We start from the raw sequence: 17,932 nt of genomic DNA on the forward strand, positions 1-17,932 counted from the left end.
CAAACCTACGTAGGTTCAGCAGGAAGTGAGACTAGAATTACTGACGACTCCTTTCAGGCAGTTCAGAATTGCTTCTTTCTTTTTGGAGACAAAACTCAATTTTTCTGCAGTTTGATCTTTGAAACTATGCAGACCTTTTACATTCACAAACAGCTCTATTACACGGTCACATTGGTTTGGATTGTGTTCATGTATTTTATTTTGAAATTGTTTATAGTGAATTGTTTATAGGCCATTGTTTATAGTCAAGTTCATAGTTTTAGTTTCATGGCAAGATTGAGTTTATGTTTTGTTTCATGGTTTTGGAATTCACTATTGTAAATAAACTGCACTTCGATTCGCTTCACCATCATTTTCGTCTGCTCCATATCAGCTATGCTACAGAATACACAACCACCAAAAATGAAACCAGCAGTCACCCTTAGGGCTGTGTATCACCAACAATGTCATGATACGATATGCATCACGATACTGAAGTCACGATACGATACGTATCACGATATGGATCAATTTGGAATTAAAGGGTTTAGTAACAGTAATATCTGTTTATTGAATAACCAGTGCTATAACAGTTGTGATAACTGAAAAACTATTTTGTTTTGTCATTAAAAAAACAATGAGTTAAATTAAATAAATAAATTGTCACAAAAAAACTTTGGAAAGGCTCGGTCCAATATTGATTATTTTGGATGTACAGGTATATCAGGAACAATACATGGCAAATTTTTTTATGTAAAATGGATCGGGTTATGTCTATAACCCTTGTTCCCTGAGAAAGGGAATGAGCACTGCGTCGGAATGACAAATTTGGGGATGCTCCCTTAGCACAGCGTATCTGAAGTATGAATGAAACTATTCCAATCCTGATTGGTGTTGCGTCATGACGTAGATGTGATGGCATACCCGGAAGATACATAAGGGGGGCAGGCGCATAGTAATGGCAATTATCGCAATGAAGCATGCGCTCCAGGCGTGACGAGGTGTGGCGACGAGATGCAGTGCTCGTTCCCTTTCTCAGGGAACAAGGGTTATAGACATAACCCGAGCCGTTCCCTTTCGAGGGAACTCGCACTGCGTCGGAACGATGAATTTGGGGAACGAGTACCCACTAGGCCACACCGAGGGTGTGAAGCTGGAGACCAGGCACAACTAGGACTGGAGCACCCTAGCGCCAGGCGTCGTAGGGAGGTGTAAGCTATAAAATTGTATAAAAAAAAGTGTGTGGGGTAGCCCACCCAGCCGCCTCGCAGATCTCCTGCAGAGGGACTACAGAAAAGGGGCCACAGAGGAGGCCATGCCCCTGGTGGAATGAGCCCTCACGGCCATCGGTGAAGACAAATTGCGCACCTGATAAGCCTTGGCTATAGCCTGGACAATCCATTTGCTGATTGTCTGAGTAGAAGCAGGCAGCCCTTTCTTGGGTGAACCAAAGCACACTAGCAGCCGTTCTGATTTCCTCCACTGCGTATACTTCTCCAAATATATTTTAAGAGTTCTGACCGGCAGAGTCTCCCTTCTTCCGCCGTCACGTGAGGTGGAGGATGGAAATCTTGAAGAACCAATGACCTGGCCACACTAGATGGCACCTTGAGCACATAGCCCCGCTTAGGATGTAAGATGGCCTTAACGCCGCCACGGGCAAACTCCAGGCAAGTCGGAGTCCCTGCCAAGGCCTGGAGGTCCCCCACTCTCCTCAGAGAAGTGATAGCAAGGAGAAAGGCCACCTTAAGGGTCAGGTTCTTTGCCTCAGCCGACTCCAGTGGCTCAAAGGGGGCCTCAGCCAACCCTTCAAGTACCACCGCCAGATCCCAGGTTGGAACTCTGGAACGAGCCGCAGGCCTCATCCTCCGAGCCCCACGGAGGAACCGTACAGCCAGATGGTGCCTACCCAAAGGCCCATCACTCACAGGAGCGTGGAAAGCCCCAATGGGAGCCACGTACACCTTGAGTGTGGACGGGGTAAGACCCGTAGAGAAGCGATTTTGGAGGAACTCCGGCACTGAAGCCACTGGGCAGTTAACTGGGTCCACCTCACGCTCTCTACACCAAGTGGAAAACACATTCCACTTAAGGCTGTACAATCTCCTGGTGGAAGGAGCCCTGGAGCTGAGCAAGGTCTCGACCACATCTGCTGACAGTCCAGCCTCTAGGTACCGGGCCCCCTCAGGGGCCAGACCCAGAGATCCCAAAACTCTGGGATCTCTGGCAGGGGTGAAATATTGTGCCCCCTGTCTCAGAGAGCAGATCCCTCCTCAGAGGGACCTGCCACGGGAGACCGTCTAGCAGTGCTACATTGTCTGAGAACCATACCCGGGTCGGCCAACTGGGTGCTCAACAGTGATCCCTGGGGACATACATTGCTCTGAGAAATGACAGTTTCCCCAGGGATCACAGGAGCCAATCTGCATAAAGGGCGTGATTTCAGACCCTCCTGATCAGATACGAAACTACAGACGTATTGTCTGTTCGTATCAGGACATGGCAGCCGCGGAGGTCCGTGAAAAAGCTCCTCAGAGCTCTGTAGACTGCCAGCATTTCCAGGCAATTTACGTGCCAGGAGGAATGCCGGGTCTCCCATGGACCTCTCGCAAAAGCAGCCGTCCATGACCACGTCCCAACCAGTGAGGGAGGCATCAGTTGAAACGGTTTTCCGGCAACATGATGCTCCCAGCACTGGCCCCCGGGACAGGAACCATGGTCTCTTCCATATGACGAGGGAACGAAGGCATCTGCGCGTTACCCTGATCATACAGAATGGTTTTCCCCTCGAGGAAAACCCCCCTGGTTCCCAGCCACCACTGTAGGGGTCTCGTGCAGCAGGTCAAGAGATATTCTGTTGGACACAGCCGCAATGAGCCCCAGCAGTCCTTAAAACTGCTTCACAGTGATGCTGTGGCCTAGCTTCAATTTAGTGCCCACCGCCCGTATGGACTCGATTCGCGCGGGAGACAATTGTGCCCACAATGTAGGGAATCTTATACGACTCCCAGGAACATGGTTCTCTGAGAAGGCGTCAACACGCTACTGCGTGTAGAGTCTCAACCCCAAGCACTGAGAGCAGCCAAGGTCGACACCTCAATGCCTAACTGCTGCTACTCGCGACTGGGCCAATATGAGTCCAGTTGATGTAGTTCAGCACACGGATGCCCCAAAGACTCAGTCGGAGCCAGAGCTGCATCCATGCACCCGAGAACGTGCGAGGGGAAAGCCAGGCCATATGGAAGAACCTGATATTGGTACACTTCGCCCCCGAAAGCGAACCTCAGGAACTTCCTGTGACACAGAAGGACGGATACCTGGAAGTATGCGTCCTCTTCAGATCCATCGTGACAGACCAGTCCTCAGACTCAATCTGAATCACGACGGAGGAATTGTAAGCATCTTGAATCTGAATCTCCTCAGAGAATTATCCAAGTACCTCAGATCTAAAGTTGGACACAACTCGCCATCCTTCTTAGGAACTATGAAGAACCGGCTATAGAACCCGGACTTCCTGTCTGGCGGAGGAGCACGTTTTGTGGCCTCCTTACCAACAGGTCGAGGCTGGCTTCGGGTGTCCACTGAGCCTCACTCACGACCCCCTGAAGCGGCTGACCGGCAGGGAGCAGTCCAGAATGATTCTCAGTGCGCGGATGCATTCACTGCCAGCCGCAGTTCTCTCTATAGGCGGATGGAGCAGCGTGCGTTCGCAGGAAATCGATGGGGCCCTAAGCGTACTAGACGGCGGGAGCACAATATCGATTCCCAAAAGCTCCACAAGGGAGGCGACCTCGATCGCTCATTCCTGGGAGAGGAGACTGGCCAGCAGGGGCCTCATCTAAGGGAGAAGCTTGACAGGGCCGCAACAACTAGGGCGGACACTGCGATTAGCAATTGCTGGAACCTGATGTGTCCCGCAGGCCAAAAGGGCGGCGAGAACAACATCAACTTCTTGAGGGCTCCAAGGAGGAGCAAACCTCACAATGCATGAAAGCAGCCCCCTCAGGAACTGCCCATGCATGTTATGCTCCCACTCTTAGATGAAAATTCAGACAAGTGACACACTGAAATCTTTAAATCAGGCTGATTTAAAATATCTAACTTATCAAAGTCAGATAAAATGCCATTTCATTCCTCAGAATTAAATGCTACCATAATCACCCAACATGTGCAACCTGGTCTGAATGATAGGCTGAATAAAAATATCTAACTCCTCAAAGTCAGATAATATTTCATTTTAATTCCTCAGAATTAAATGCAGCCATAAACACCCAACCAGAGAAACATGGTCTGAATAGGTTGAATAAAAATATCTAACTCCTCAAAGTCAGATAATATTCCATTTGAATTCCTCAGAATTAAATGCAGCCATAAATCACCAGACGATACTGATTTTATAAGAATTTATATGGCCCAGTAATCTACACGTTGCCTCAGCAACGCGAGATTCGAGCAGTTATAATACAATTGGCTTTCCTCCCTCGAGAAGAAAGTCAACAGGCCCGAGACTGAAACACCCGAAAGGCGCACGGCTGTACGTGTCGAGATATTTCTCAATGAAAACAGCCAGCACCCTCAGGAGCTGACTGCATGCCTCGCACCCAACCAGTATCACATGCACACCAATCGTGTGTGTCACTTTAATTGCAGACCCGTAACCTGCGCGCTGTCTCTGCAACGTGACATTGAATCTTGCATTAAGAAGTGGCGAGCTCTCGTTATAACTTCATCTGTCTCGATGCTGAGCACGTATAATTCCTCAGAATCAGACCGCTCAAGCATCGGATCCTCCAACCAGGGGAAGAAGCCGCAGCGCGGGCTTCCACACAGGGAGGGAGAACATCTGAACTGTCAGACGAAGACTGGGAAGATGCCTCAGCAGTCCCAAATCTCGCTGACACGTCCATCTGTGAGCCCCATGACCGGCATCGTCGAACTGATCACGAGGCTGGCCAGCCTCATTGAACACGGCCAGCCGCGATCGAAGCACCCTGAGCGGCAGCTTATCGCAATCGCCGCAGGCGGCTTCCTCGAAAGCCTCCCTAGCGTGCTGCACGCCCAGGCACTGTACACAAAGCATATGTATGTCCGTGCCTGACATATAACAGGGACACGGGTGCACACAACGCTAGTATTGAGTCGCCATACTTTTCACTTTTATATATATATTCTTTTTTTGTGACAAACAACACCAAATAGACAGACAGTTTTGTACACATAGCGCTATGCTGAAGAGCGATAACTGCCGTTACTATGCGCCGGTCCCCCTTATGTATCTTCCGGGTATGCGGTCACATCTACGTCATGACGCAACACCAATCAGGATTGGAATAGTTTCATTCATACTTCAGACACGCTGTTGCTAAGGGAGTCCAAATATCATGGTCTCGGCCACTGCTCCACGGTTCAGGCCTGTAACTTCTCCAAATCTCATGGTCTCGGCCACTGTTCTTTTCACCATTGTCTTTGTCTGCTCCATGTCAGCAACGTTACACACTCTACATAAACGGTAATAAATTAAAAAGCATAATAGGGGCACTTTAAGTGTCTTCTGATTGTCTTAATTATATTTCACTCCCTTATAATTATAGGTGCTGGATTACAGATCCTATAATTCACTACATAGTGAACATTGGCTACTACACATTAGTCTTCATCTTCACGACTGGAATCTTCATCACTATCTTCACTAGGATTGTCCAAGCCCGACGTAGAAGAGCGACTGACGGAAAAAGAAGCACGTTCAGAAAGCAGCTCATGATGGTGTTGAGTTTGTTCCTGCTCTTCGGCCTGACGTGGGCTGTGGCGTTCTTCAGTTATGGACCGATGCTCATTCCCTCATATTACATCTTCACTGTGTTGAACTCGTTTCAGGGTGAGAAACAATCACACACATCATTACACTTGGTTTAGTAGAATGCTTATATTTAGTAGAATGCTTATATTTTTTATTAATTATAAGGTTTTATTACAAGAGTTTGGTTACAGTTTTAAAATCATGCAAACAACTTTAAATCTGTGAAATATATTTTATGAGGCAGAATTAGCAGAAATAATTTTCTGTTTTTTCTTCAGGGTTTTTCCTCTTCCTGTATTACTACCACATTCACAAAGATATAGAAGGTCGTTTCTCTGATGATCCAGAAAGGTCCAACTCCACCACAACCATCGTTCAATCTAGAATGAATGGTGTGGAAAATGTTTATAATGAGCCGAATTAAGACAGAAACCCATGTTGTCTCTCAGCTGATAAGTCAACAGTAGAAGGTCAGAATACTAGTCATGTTTAATATGCTGGACAGTTTAATATGTGCGTTTAATAATAATCTGTGTCCAAAGCCCTGTTTCCACCGAAATTACCCGGAACAATTTGTACCAGGAACCTTTTTTACAAGAACTTTTTTCCCCCAGACCTGCTACTGTCTGCGTTTCCACTGCGGTCTAAAGTACCGTGAAGTTTAGGCAAATTAGTCCGGTGATGAAGGACTGCACGCGACTGCTCCTCCCAGTCAGCGAGGGATAGTAATAATTTTTGTGCAATACTGTCTGCAACAATAACAAGTATGGAGGAGATGCAAGCAGCGCTGGTTTTGCTGGTTATTTCTTGGTTTACTAAAGAGGTAATTAAGAAAATTCTGAAAGCTCGTAAAGCTAGATTTAAAATGACAACGTATGTTATCAGCCATTACAGACATTGACCGTGAGTAGGGCTGCAAGAAACGATTATTCTAATAATCGATTAATCTAACAGTTATTAGGGCGATTAATCAACTAATCATCGATTATTGTCGTCGGCATCAACGACTAATCAGAAACTTTTTACCGATTATTCCGCTTTTCAATTAGTTAAAACATTGAGTTATACATATTCTAACTATAAAAAAGAAAATCACTTCAGCTTTTGAAATGGTTGTTTTAACTAACTTTGAGCCAAGTTCTCAGAACTCAAATCACACACAAATGCTCTCTAAGCATTGTTTAAATATTCTGTTCTCTTTTAATTGAAAAAATAAATAATAATAAACAAAAATTGGCTGCATTACAGACAAAAAAAGATGTTTCCATCTATCTCTTGGCAGCAGTATTAAGAGCTTCATTTGTAAAACAATAATAGGCCCCACTGCTTTTCTTAGAACTGAAACAGAAAAAGAGGACATTTACTTCAGGACACAAAGAATGGTAAAAATACATAATATTAATCTCTTACATGACAATTGAGCTAACAGATTCTCATTCACCTTTTAATTAACAATATGAAAAAGTAACTGACATTATATTATTCCTAACATCGCCTTTTATAAGTCTTCATGCATATGGAACTAAATACAGGCAAGTGAAAAACTAGCCCAGGGGGGCTTCTCCGGTAAAGGGGGGCTTCTCCGGTAAAAATCGCATTTGGGGGGTCAAATATTAGGTTTTTTTGGCATGGTTGCCTACTAAAATTCGCATTCCCGAGGCTAAATATCACATAATTGGGGTCGCTTCAACCCGCGGACATGAAAAACAGCCCGCAGCAACAGTGTTGAAGTAGCCCAATTCCACGGGAAAACAGCGGACTTGGTAACACTACTCCCGTGAAAAGTTTCGCCTTGCACGTCTCAATCAGCTCCCTAGTTCAGTAGTCAGGGCACTGATCAGGACAAGAGTCAATGGGCTAACTCCCTGATCAGTGCCCTGACTACTGAACTAGGGAGCTGATTGAGACGCAGCCTTAGTTTGAAGTTTTGTGAAACTTTCCCACATCTTGCTAGTTCAGATTTGTTTGCACTCCATCATTCGTGCTGTTTTCTTCTACCGCAACATTTGTAAGGGCTGCATTACACTCTAGCGCTACATCGCCGTAACGGTCAAAGCGCGATATTGCAGGCCCTTACATTAGGTCACGTGAGATCAAACGACTACTCGACAAAAAAGATATTTGTCAACATTTTTTTATTGACGTTGTCGACTAATCGTTTCAGCCCTAGCCGTGAGATGGCCCAGACGACCGTGAGATGGCTTAAGCCTGGAACACACCAAACCGACGGACGGCCGGTGGGCAGTTTTCCCCGTCGGCTGATGTTGGTCCTCGTTGGCTTTTTTTTTCCGGCGTCGGCGTTTGTCTGTCAGTCGGGCCATCTGACCGTTCTGATTGGCTGTTCTGCTAGCGAAGCAGTGCACAAGAAAAAAACAAACAGAAGTGAGCGTCTGTGGTGAGCGAGATTATAAGGTGCTTTGTTTATATAGGGTATACAGGGTAGCTCTTCCAGTTTCCCGCTTTGAATAATGAAAACCGACTACTGCCACCAGCTGGTACGGAAAGGTATTTCCTCTGACGCAGGTGCAGAACGGACTTGGTACTTGGCCGTCAAATGTAGCGCGTCTTGGGGCTTGGTGTGTCAGGGCAATTTTGGACACAGACGCTGCCGACGTGAGCCAACGTGAGCCAACTCTGCAGTTCTCTACTTTCGTCGCCACTAGTTGGTCGCGTCGGTTTGGTGTGTTCCTTGCTTCAGACGAACGCGCGCCATCAGACAGAAATAGCAAGACTGATATTTACTGAACACAGACTGAAACTCGCAAAAGACTTTTAAAAATGCCGGTTGAAATAAAATGCTGCGTGAGTTCAACGAATCAGCATGTTCAGCGCCCAGTCCCACCCCCGAAAGTTCCTGAACTTTGAAAAAGTACTACCTCACAACCAGGGACTTTTGGAGGGGGAAATATTTAGCCAGAACTTCATTTAGACCCTTGTTCCTGAGGTCGAAACACAGTGTACCACCCCAAAGTTCCTAGTTCCTGGGGAAAGATCCTGCGGTGGAAACATGGCTTTATATGCTGTACGGTGAGGGGATATAATAACTCATAATGGGATCATAAGTGGGATCATTAGCTTTTAAACACATTACAAACAAAATTTAACACGTAGATGAACGTTATCACTGGAAGCTACTCTTTACAAATCATATATTTTTTCTTGTATAACTGTAACCCTTGTTATGAAATATATATTGTTTGACTGACTTTTGAATGTTTAAATTGTGCAATGAACATCATTTCATTCTTGATGTAGGATATTAGTTTTAAAGATGTAAGTAAAAAAGTGCATTAATATGATCATTTTAATTTGTGCATTATATTCAATATTTTGATTTTGTCTTTCCACATATGTATAAATATATCAGTGGTAGACTATCATATATGCATCTTATAACAGGTTTCTTAGCAGTAGTTCTGCATTTGATATTTCTGATAGAGTAGGACAGGCTTGTGTAACACTAGAGGGCGCTGTGAGATTGTGCAGTGTAACTCATAATTGAGACTGAGGCTGAAGTTGGAGATGTGAATGAGATTATTGAACACAGACTCAGTGCGACACATGTAGTTGCAAATACAACCAGATATTGACTCAATACTTGTGATTCAATGACTAATAAACTTCCTCTCTCCAGTTGAATGAGCATTTCACCTGTTGATTTTGGATTTACTGGCTTTAATGTTGTGTTTTTTAATGTTCATTGAAGAACAAAAATAACTCATCATGGTTTTATGACACTTCCAGTCACACACACTGCTAATAAATGCTGTTCTTTTGAACTTTCTATTCATTAAAGAATCCTAAAAAAACATGCATCACATTTTCCACAAAAATATGAACCAGCACAACCGTTTCCAAAATTGATAAGCATTAATGTTTCTTGTGCATCAGATCATCATATTAGAATGATTTCATCATATGACACTGAAGATAGGGTCAATTTTAATCGATTCTCACTTTTACAAAACAATATCGATTCTTAAATCCCAAGAAGTCCATTCCCAATCCCATTAGTCATCCTGTTTAAAATTAATATTATCAAAATAATATAATAAATAAATATACATAATAAATTAAATAAACATTGTAGCGTGCCTCCCATCCAATAAATCGCAATAATCTTTGTGCTTTATTACTATTGATATGAAACAAAGTCTTAGAATTTAAATTACATCTATTTTTTTTACGAAATTTAAAAACATAAGTACCTTTTTGTTTCGGCGCGAGATCGCTCTGCCGCAGCTCAGCTCAAGAGAACTGGCAGTACGGAGCGCATATGGACGGATCTTCTCTTCCGCCTTAATACCAGTTACAGCGCGAATTAACATGAATGAGCATCTGAAAGTGTGTTAAAAGATACAGGACAACTTACCGAAATCCGTATCATGTCACATAGAATAGCTCAATCAGTATTTCAGAAAAACGTGAGTAAAACGGCTTGTAAACAATGTCATGTAACATCACATTTACCTCAGAAAAACCATATCCTGTGTCCATAAACTCGTTAGTGAGCTAGAAAAATTTACTCTAGAGAGGAGCATTTTAATAATGATATGCATCACATTACATGGGCTATTCATTGTCATTTTTAATGTTCTTCAATATTTAATGCATGTATGTATGAATAAATCTGGCAAGTTTGTATGACAGCCACCATTTAAATGTTTATATTTCAAAAAACTAATTGGAAAAGAAATATGATTATGTAATTGTAAAGTTAATATTAAAACTTTATTATTTAAAAAAAAAACATAATTTAGTGTAATTTAAGTGTTTGTATACAAATCAGTTAATTTTTACCTTCAATATTAGTAGGCTAATGTAGTACCAAATGACTCCCATAATTTACAACATTAGTTCAGAGATTTGTTTTCCTTGAGAAAATATGTCATGTATTGTACCTGACAGTATATCCAAAATAATCGAATATTGAATTGAATTGAATCTAATTGAAAGCTTGTGAATCGAAATCGAATCGAATTGTGACATTTTTGTCAATACCCAGCAGCTTAAGACTGGAGTAGTGATGCTGAAAATTCAGCTTTGATAACATTTTCTTGAATTTCTTTAATGAAATGGCTTGATTATGGCAAAAAAATCATAATCATGATTATTTTTGGTCAATATTAAAATCTAAATTAATTATTTAACATGGTTATTGGTGGGCGATATGATCTTATTTCACGATTTGAGTCATTTTAAATATCAGTGAAATTTCAAAATTATCGATACTTTAGTAAACACTAACACAAGGTTAACTAATGTAAGAAAAAGGTCCTCAAAATAATTAAATAAGACAAGTAAACATTCAGTAATACAAAAAGAACAAAGAAACCTTTAAAAAACAAAAATATAAATACAAAAGAACGAAAATACTAATTAAATAGTGTTTTACGTTTTTCAGTGATAAAGATAATAGCCTACAAAAAAAAAAACGCTGCATAGTCTTAGGCCGCATGTCCACCAAAGCGTCTCGCTGTGGGCGCTTGAGAGCGGTTTGGAAGCCCAGCTGGGTTTTTTTTTTTTGCTTGTTATGATACGGAATATCCGCGGAAGTGTTACTGATCTCATTTCACAGATAATTTCTTTCTGTATTGATTCTATATAAAAATGCAGATACAATGTGAAGTATTTGCTCTAGCTCTTGCTTTATTTTGTTACGTTATTATGCTTCTTGTTTTCATCATAGACTGTAAAAAAAAGGTCCACTGTGATTGGACGGCTGGGTGAAAAGTGACAGTGATGAGCGTTGTGTTTTACTCAAAGTTGAACATTCTTCAACTCTCGGCGAAAACGCAGAACGCTCAGCACTTGAGTGTGAAATATTCGCTCAGCGCCTCTTAACGCTCATGCAGTTCTAAAAACGCGGCGCTCCCATTGAAAACAATTGAATACACCAGCCAGCCGCATGAAAAAAACGCTTTGGTGGACACACGGCCTTACTCTACACAACTTAAGTTACTCTCAACTTAAGTTGTCATTTGTTGTTTGATTATCATTAATGACAGACTGCAGCTGGAAAATTAAGGCCTGTGCACACCAGGGCGATTATCACGCACGCTTATCGCCAGCGTTTTTCGAGATGGTTTTCAGCGCATCTGTGTTCACACCCAAGCAATTTTCACATTCAGTAGATGCCACTCCCGGTACACAAGGTGGTGCTGCGCCACTTTCCACTTCTGACACTCGCATGTCACACAGATGAAGAAGAGAGACAGTATTTACATGCATACCAAAACCATTCACACACTTTTGCTAACTGGCAAGCAGTATTAGCAGCCCATCTTCTTCTTTATCTACTTACTTCCTCTTCGTCATATCAATGTGTGCTCGGAAAGACCGTTTTGTGCTTGAGCGCCACCAAGTCGTGTTTTTACTGTAACTTCAGCAGCTCCAGGCACGTGAACAAAAGCACCGATCTCATTGGTTGGACAGTTTTTAACGCGCCGCGTCAAAACACCACTTTTTTTTTTAAATGACGCTTTTATGCCTGCCGTTTTACGAGTCGGTGTGCACACTCACATTGGCACCCTTTGTTTAGTCACGAGGCATTAAACGTCTGCGATAAACGTCTGCGTTAAACGTGCCAGTGTGAATAGGCCTTTAGGCTGCGCTAACTTTAAGACTTTAAGTTTCGATTTCACGTTTTTTTTCTAAAGTTTACATTTACTTAACCTCTTAACCGGATTGAGGGCGCATTCGTCCTTAAGCTTTATTTGTTTAAATTAGCTCAAATGACTGTTAGATGTAAGTAATTACAAGTGACAAACTATACATCATTTAAAAGATCTAAGAGTCAAGCTTCCATTTTTTACCTCTGTTTTATTCTCAAAGTCTTATAGTGACAGTAATTTGTTAATATGTTTCAGGAGTTATGAATATGAAAACCACGTCGGTACCGTTTGATTGTAATATGAGCCTCAGCTGCTTTCATTCATAAAAAAACTCCTCTATTCTCCTCACGAAGACTCGCGACAAATCAACATCCCTCAGGGCTTTTAGTTCAAAAGTGTGCAGATGAGGAGAAATATTGATAGATTCTCATATGTCTGTGTCAAATTTCTAAACAGAGCAGGGCTCTACGCTAACATTTTTCTTGAGGAGCATTTCTGCTCCTAATTTAAAAAAATTAGGAGCACAGTCAAAAATGTAGGAGCACTTTCTGATCAATAACACGCATTCCAATTATAACTTTCCCATTACAGGACTATCTTTGTCCCTTTAAATTAATGTCCAGGGGCATTTTTACCCACATTTAGCCCACCGACTAGAGATAGTCGGAATCACCTCCACGCATGGCTTGGGCTCTGGAACCATACTCCTCGAGAGGGGATGGACTCTTTACCACTCTGGAGTTGCCCATGGTGAGAGGCGGCGGGCTGGTGTGGGATTGCTTATAGCCCCCCAGCTCTGCTGCCATGTGTTGGAGTGTTCCCCGGTGAACGAGAGGGTCGTTTCCCTGCGGCTTCGGCTCGGGGAAAGGTCTCTCACTGTTGTGTGTGCCTATGGGCCAAACAGCAGTGCAGAGTACCCGACCTTCTTGGTGTCCCTGGGAGGGGTGCTGGAGAGTGCTCCGACTGGGGACTCCGTCGTTCTACTGGGGGACTTCAACGCCCACGTGGGCAATGACAGTGAAACCTGGAGGGGCGTGATTGGGAGGAACGGCCCCCCTGATCTGAACCCGAGTGGTGTTCAGTTATTGGACTTCTGTGCTAGTTACAGTTTGTCCATAACGAACACCATGTTCAGGCATAAGGGTGTCCATCAGTGCACATGGCACCAGGACACCCTAGGTCGTAGGTCAATGATCGACTTTGTGGTCGTTTCATCTGATCTGCGGCCGTATGTCTTGGACACTCGGGTGAAGAGAGGGGCGGAGCTGTCAACTGATCACCACCTGGTGGTGAGTTGGATCCGATGGTGGGGGAGGAAGCTGGATAGACTCGGTAGACCCAAACGTACTGTGAGGGTCTGCTGGGAACGTTTGGCCGAGTCTCCTGTCAGAGAGATCTTCAACTCCTGCCTCCGGCAGAGCTTCGACCGGATCCCGAGGGAGGCTGGAGATATTGAGTCCGAGTGGACCATGTTCTCCACCTCCATTGTCAAAGCGGCTGCTCGGAGCTGTGGACGCAAGGTCTCCGGTGCCTGTCGGGGCGGCAATCCCCGAACCCGGTGGTGGACACCGGAAGTAAGGGATGCCGTCAAGCTGAAGAAGGAGTCCTATCGGGCCTGGCTGGCTTGTGGGACTCCTGAGGCAGCTGACAGGTACCGACAGGCTAAACGGACTGCAGCCCGGGTGGTCGTGGAGGCAAAAACTCGGGCCTGGGAGGAGTTCGGTGAGGCCATGGAAAAGGACTATCGGCTGGCCTCGAAGAGATTCTGGCAAACCGTCCGGCACCTCAGGAGGGGGAAGCAGTGCCCTACCAACGCTGTTTACAGTGGCGATGGGCGGCTGTTGACCTCAACTGGGGATGTTGTCGGACGGTGGAAGGAATACTTCGAGGATCTCCTCAATCCCGCCGTCACGTCTTCCATTGAGGAAGCAGAGGCTGGGGGCTCAGAGGAGGACTCGTCCATCACCCGGGCTGAAGTCACCGAGGTGGTCAAGAAACTCCTCGGTGGCAAGGCACCGGGGGTGGACGAGATCCGCCCTGAGTACCTCAAGTCTCTGGATGTTGTGGGGCTGTCTTGGCTGACACGCCTCTGCAGCATCGCGTGGCGGTCGGGGACAGTGCCTCTGGGATGGCAGACCGGGGTGGTGGTCCCTCTTTTTAAGAAGGGGGACCGGAGGGTGTGTTCCAACTATAGGGGGATCACACTTCTCAGCCTCCCCGGGAAAGTCTATGCCAGGGTACTGGAGAGGAGAATCCGGGCCGATAGTGGAACCTCGGATTCAGGAGGAACAGTCTGGTTTTCGTCCTGGTCGCGGAACACTGGACCAGCTCTATACCCTCTACAGGGTGCTGGAGGGTTCATGGGAGTTTGCCCAACCAGTCCACATTTGTTTTGTGGATTTGGAGAAGGCATTCGACTGTGTCCCTCGCGGCGTCCTGTGGAGGGTGCTGGGGGAATATGGGGTCCGGGGTCCTTTGCTGAGGGCTGTCCGGTCCCTGTATGACCGAAGCAGGAGTTTGGTCCGCATTGCCGGCAGTAAGTCAGACTTGTTCCCGGTGCATGTTGGACTCCGGCAGGGCTGCCCTTTGTCGCCGGTTCTGTTCATAATTTTTATGGACAGAATTTCTAGGCGCAGCCAAGGGCCGGAGGGTGTCAGGTTTGGGGACCACACGGTTTCGTCTCTGCTCTTTGCGGATGACGTTGTCGTGTTGGCCCCTTCTAACCAGGACCTTCAGCATGCACTGGGACGGTTTGCAGCCGAGTGTGAAGCGGCGGCTGGGATGGGGATCAGCACCTCCAAATCCGAGGCCATGGTCCTCAGTCGGAAAAGGGTGGCTTGCCCACTCCAGGTTGGTGGAGAGTTCCTGCCCCAAGTGGAGGAGTTTAAGTATCTAGGGGTCTTGTTCACGAGTGAGGGGAGGATGGAACGGGAGATTGACAGACGGATCGGTGCAGCTTCTGCAGTAATGCGGTCGATGTACCGGTCTGTCGTGGTGAAGAAAGAGCTAAGTCGTAAGGCGAAGCTCTCGATTTACCGGTCAATCTACGTTCCTACTCTCACCTATGGTCATGAGCTTTGGGTCATGACCGAAAGGACAAGATCCCGGATACAGGCGGCCGAAATGAGCTTTCTCCGCAGGGTGGCTGGGCGCTCCCTTAGAGATAGGGTGAGAAGCTCAGTCACTCGGGAGGAACTCGGAGTAGAGCCGCTGCTCCTCCACATCGAGAGGGGACAGCTGAGGTGGCTCGGGCATCTGTTCCGGATGCCTCCTGAACGCCTTCCCGGGAAGGTGTTTCGGGCATGTCCAACCGGGAGGAGGCCCCGGGGAAGACCGAGGACACGCTGGAGGGATTATGTCTCCCGGCTGGCCTTGGAACGCCTCGGTGTCCCCCCGGAAGAGCTAGAGGAAGTGTCTAGGGAGAGGGAAGTCTGGGCATCTCTGCTTAGACTGCTGCCCCCGCGACCCGGCCCCGGATAAGCGGAAGAAGATGGATGGATGGATGGATGGATGGATAGACCTTGTTGTCCGATCCCCCCTTTTATGTTGCGACTCGAAACGAGCGGGTCGTAACACCCGGTACCAATTTCGGTACTACAGTTAAATGTTTTATATATATATATATTAATTTTTTATTTATTTATTTAACCATTTAAAATTTTGTATTAAATGTATTAAGTTTATTATTTATGATGATAATCATTATAAGTAAATAATACATAAACATTTAAAGGCTGTATGCTGTTTAAAAGTAAACATTGTTTATAAAAAAAGATCAAGTGATATATAATCCACCATTCAAGCATAATGATTATTAGTAGTAGAGACGTATTATTATTACATAGAGCCGGCGCTAAATCTACTGTAGGCTACAACAGTAGCCTGATATATTCTGTCAATTTCAAAAAAAATTTAAAACAAACTTTTCTTTTGACGGGTTGCTGCTGCCCTTGAGTGTCTGTGTTCATGATATGACAGTTCTCTCAAATGAAACGGTAAATTATCATGAAGTGACGGTTTATGCGTTCGGTTGGTCATTCAGCGCTATGAAGTCCATAATTTCTTTGTAATTGCTTTGGTCTTTTCGTTGCTTATACCAAGGAAAGATAGGAGAGGCTGCAGACCTATGGCTGGCTCTGAGCTCTGGCCAGCTTTAGCCGTTTTACCTTTACTAACGTTACCTTCTTCAAACTGGGCATGTTCCGCCCATTAGGTTTGTCATGTTGTGCGCTTTCCTGGTGGTTCCCCCGCGGTTTATTTTAACCTTACAAGTTTTACAAATGGCATAATTGAGCACAGTGGCACAGTGAGCGCGAGTGTGGCTCTGACATCAACGTCGCGGCCGCGCTCATGCTCACAGCCGCATGTAGACGGATCGGCTCAAAATCGGAGACACGTGAGACTGATCGGCCGATCACCAATCAGGCCGATCATGCAGAAAATCGGCCAATTCCGATCCCTGACAGTCAGCTGATGCAAGCTTGACTAACGTTACCTACCAGAACTAACGCTATACGCTTGATTTTCATAATTGTTGGAAGCCAAAATTGAAATTGAAAATCAATTGCAATCGCACAGCTCTAGTTGGAGGGATTGAAAATCGCAGGGGCCCAGAGAATCGTCACCATCTTTCTCCCCTCTAGCAATGGCTCTGAACCTTAAAAGGGCAAACTTTACTGAAATCACTCAAAACAAATTAATATCTGTGATGATCGTTACTGAAACTGTCTGTTATTGTGGGAGGATTGAATTGTGCTGAATATTACTGATGTTAGATTTATTAGGTGTTATAATCCATGTTTAAATATGTGTGTGTCAGAGCGACACAAACAATCCTGAACCTCTTTTAGAAAACAAATTTGCATCTTCAGGATGAAACTAAAGTCACATGACAGTGGATTCAGATATTTTCATGATCATTTGATAAAACAACAGTGTGTGATACATTTCACACCCACGCATATGGAACATATTTGGTTACTGAAAATGCAAGACACGCAAACCCTGTGTCAGAATCAGCGAATGACTCCTGCATTATTTAATATTTTATATCTCTGACAGCCTCTCATGTGATTATAATGAAGATAACATTTCTTAATCATGATGGACTTTTAGTGGCTCCAAAAACATTTATTCAAATCAGTCAAACGTGTAAATATGTGAATATCATTCATCAAGTAACAAAATATCAACATATAAGTGTACTTTATTGAAAGAAAGACAAACTTTATAAACAACATATAAAGGTATTGTTTTTTTTTTTATATGAATAGTATTAAAACATTTTCTGTATGGGAATACAACTATAGCAAAATAATCTAAATTTTGTCTAATAACCACTAATAAAGGTTATGCGTTCATTGGAATTGTTTCTACTATTATTAATTATAATTACACTTGCATAGTTCTCTGTGAACAAATGTGACAACTGGACCTGAATGTAAATGAACACTGAAATTCACAGTAAAAGCACAAATAAACATGTTTTTCATGTATGCAAATGAACCGTATGTCATTGTTCCAGTGGCGTGAGCTGTGGATC

General features: G+C 44.4%; 1 protein-coding gene across 1 annotated transcript in view; it reads left to right on the forward strand.

Annotated features, from left to right (window-relative positions):
* The window catches only part of LOC307136295 (adhesion G-protein coupled receptor G1-like), a 33,390-nt gene extending 26,273 nt beyond the window's left edge, over positions 1–7,117 (forward strand). Inside the window, exons 15-16 of the mRNA XM_079833191.1 lie at positions 5,571–5,854; positions 6,055–7,117. Of these exons, the coding sequence (XP_079689317.1) occupies positions 5,571–5,854; positions 6,055–6,200 (430 nt within the window). The 3' untranslated portion in view covers positions 6,201–7,117. The remainder of the gene's footprint in view (positions 1–5,570; positions 5,855–6,054) is intronic.
* Positions 7,118–17,932: the final 10,815 nt, after the last annotated feature.

The sequence above is a fragment of the Gobio gobio genome, assembly GCF_949357685.1.
Source record: "Gobio gobio genome assembly, chromosome: 13".
Taxonomy (NCBI): Eukaryota; Metazoa; Chordata; class Actinopteri; order Cypriniformes; family Gobionidae; genus Gobio; species Gobio gobio.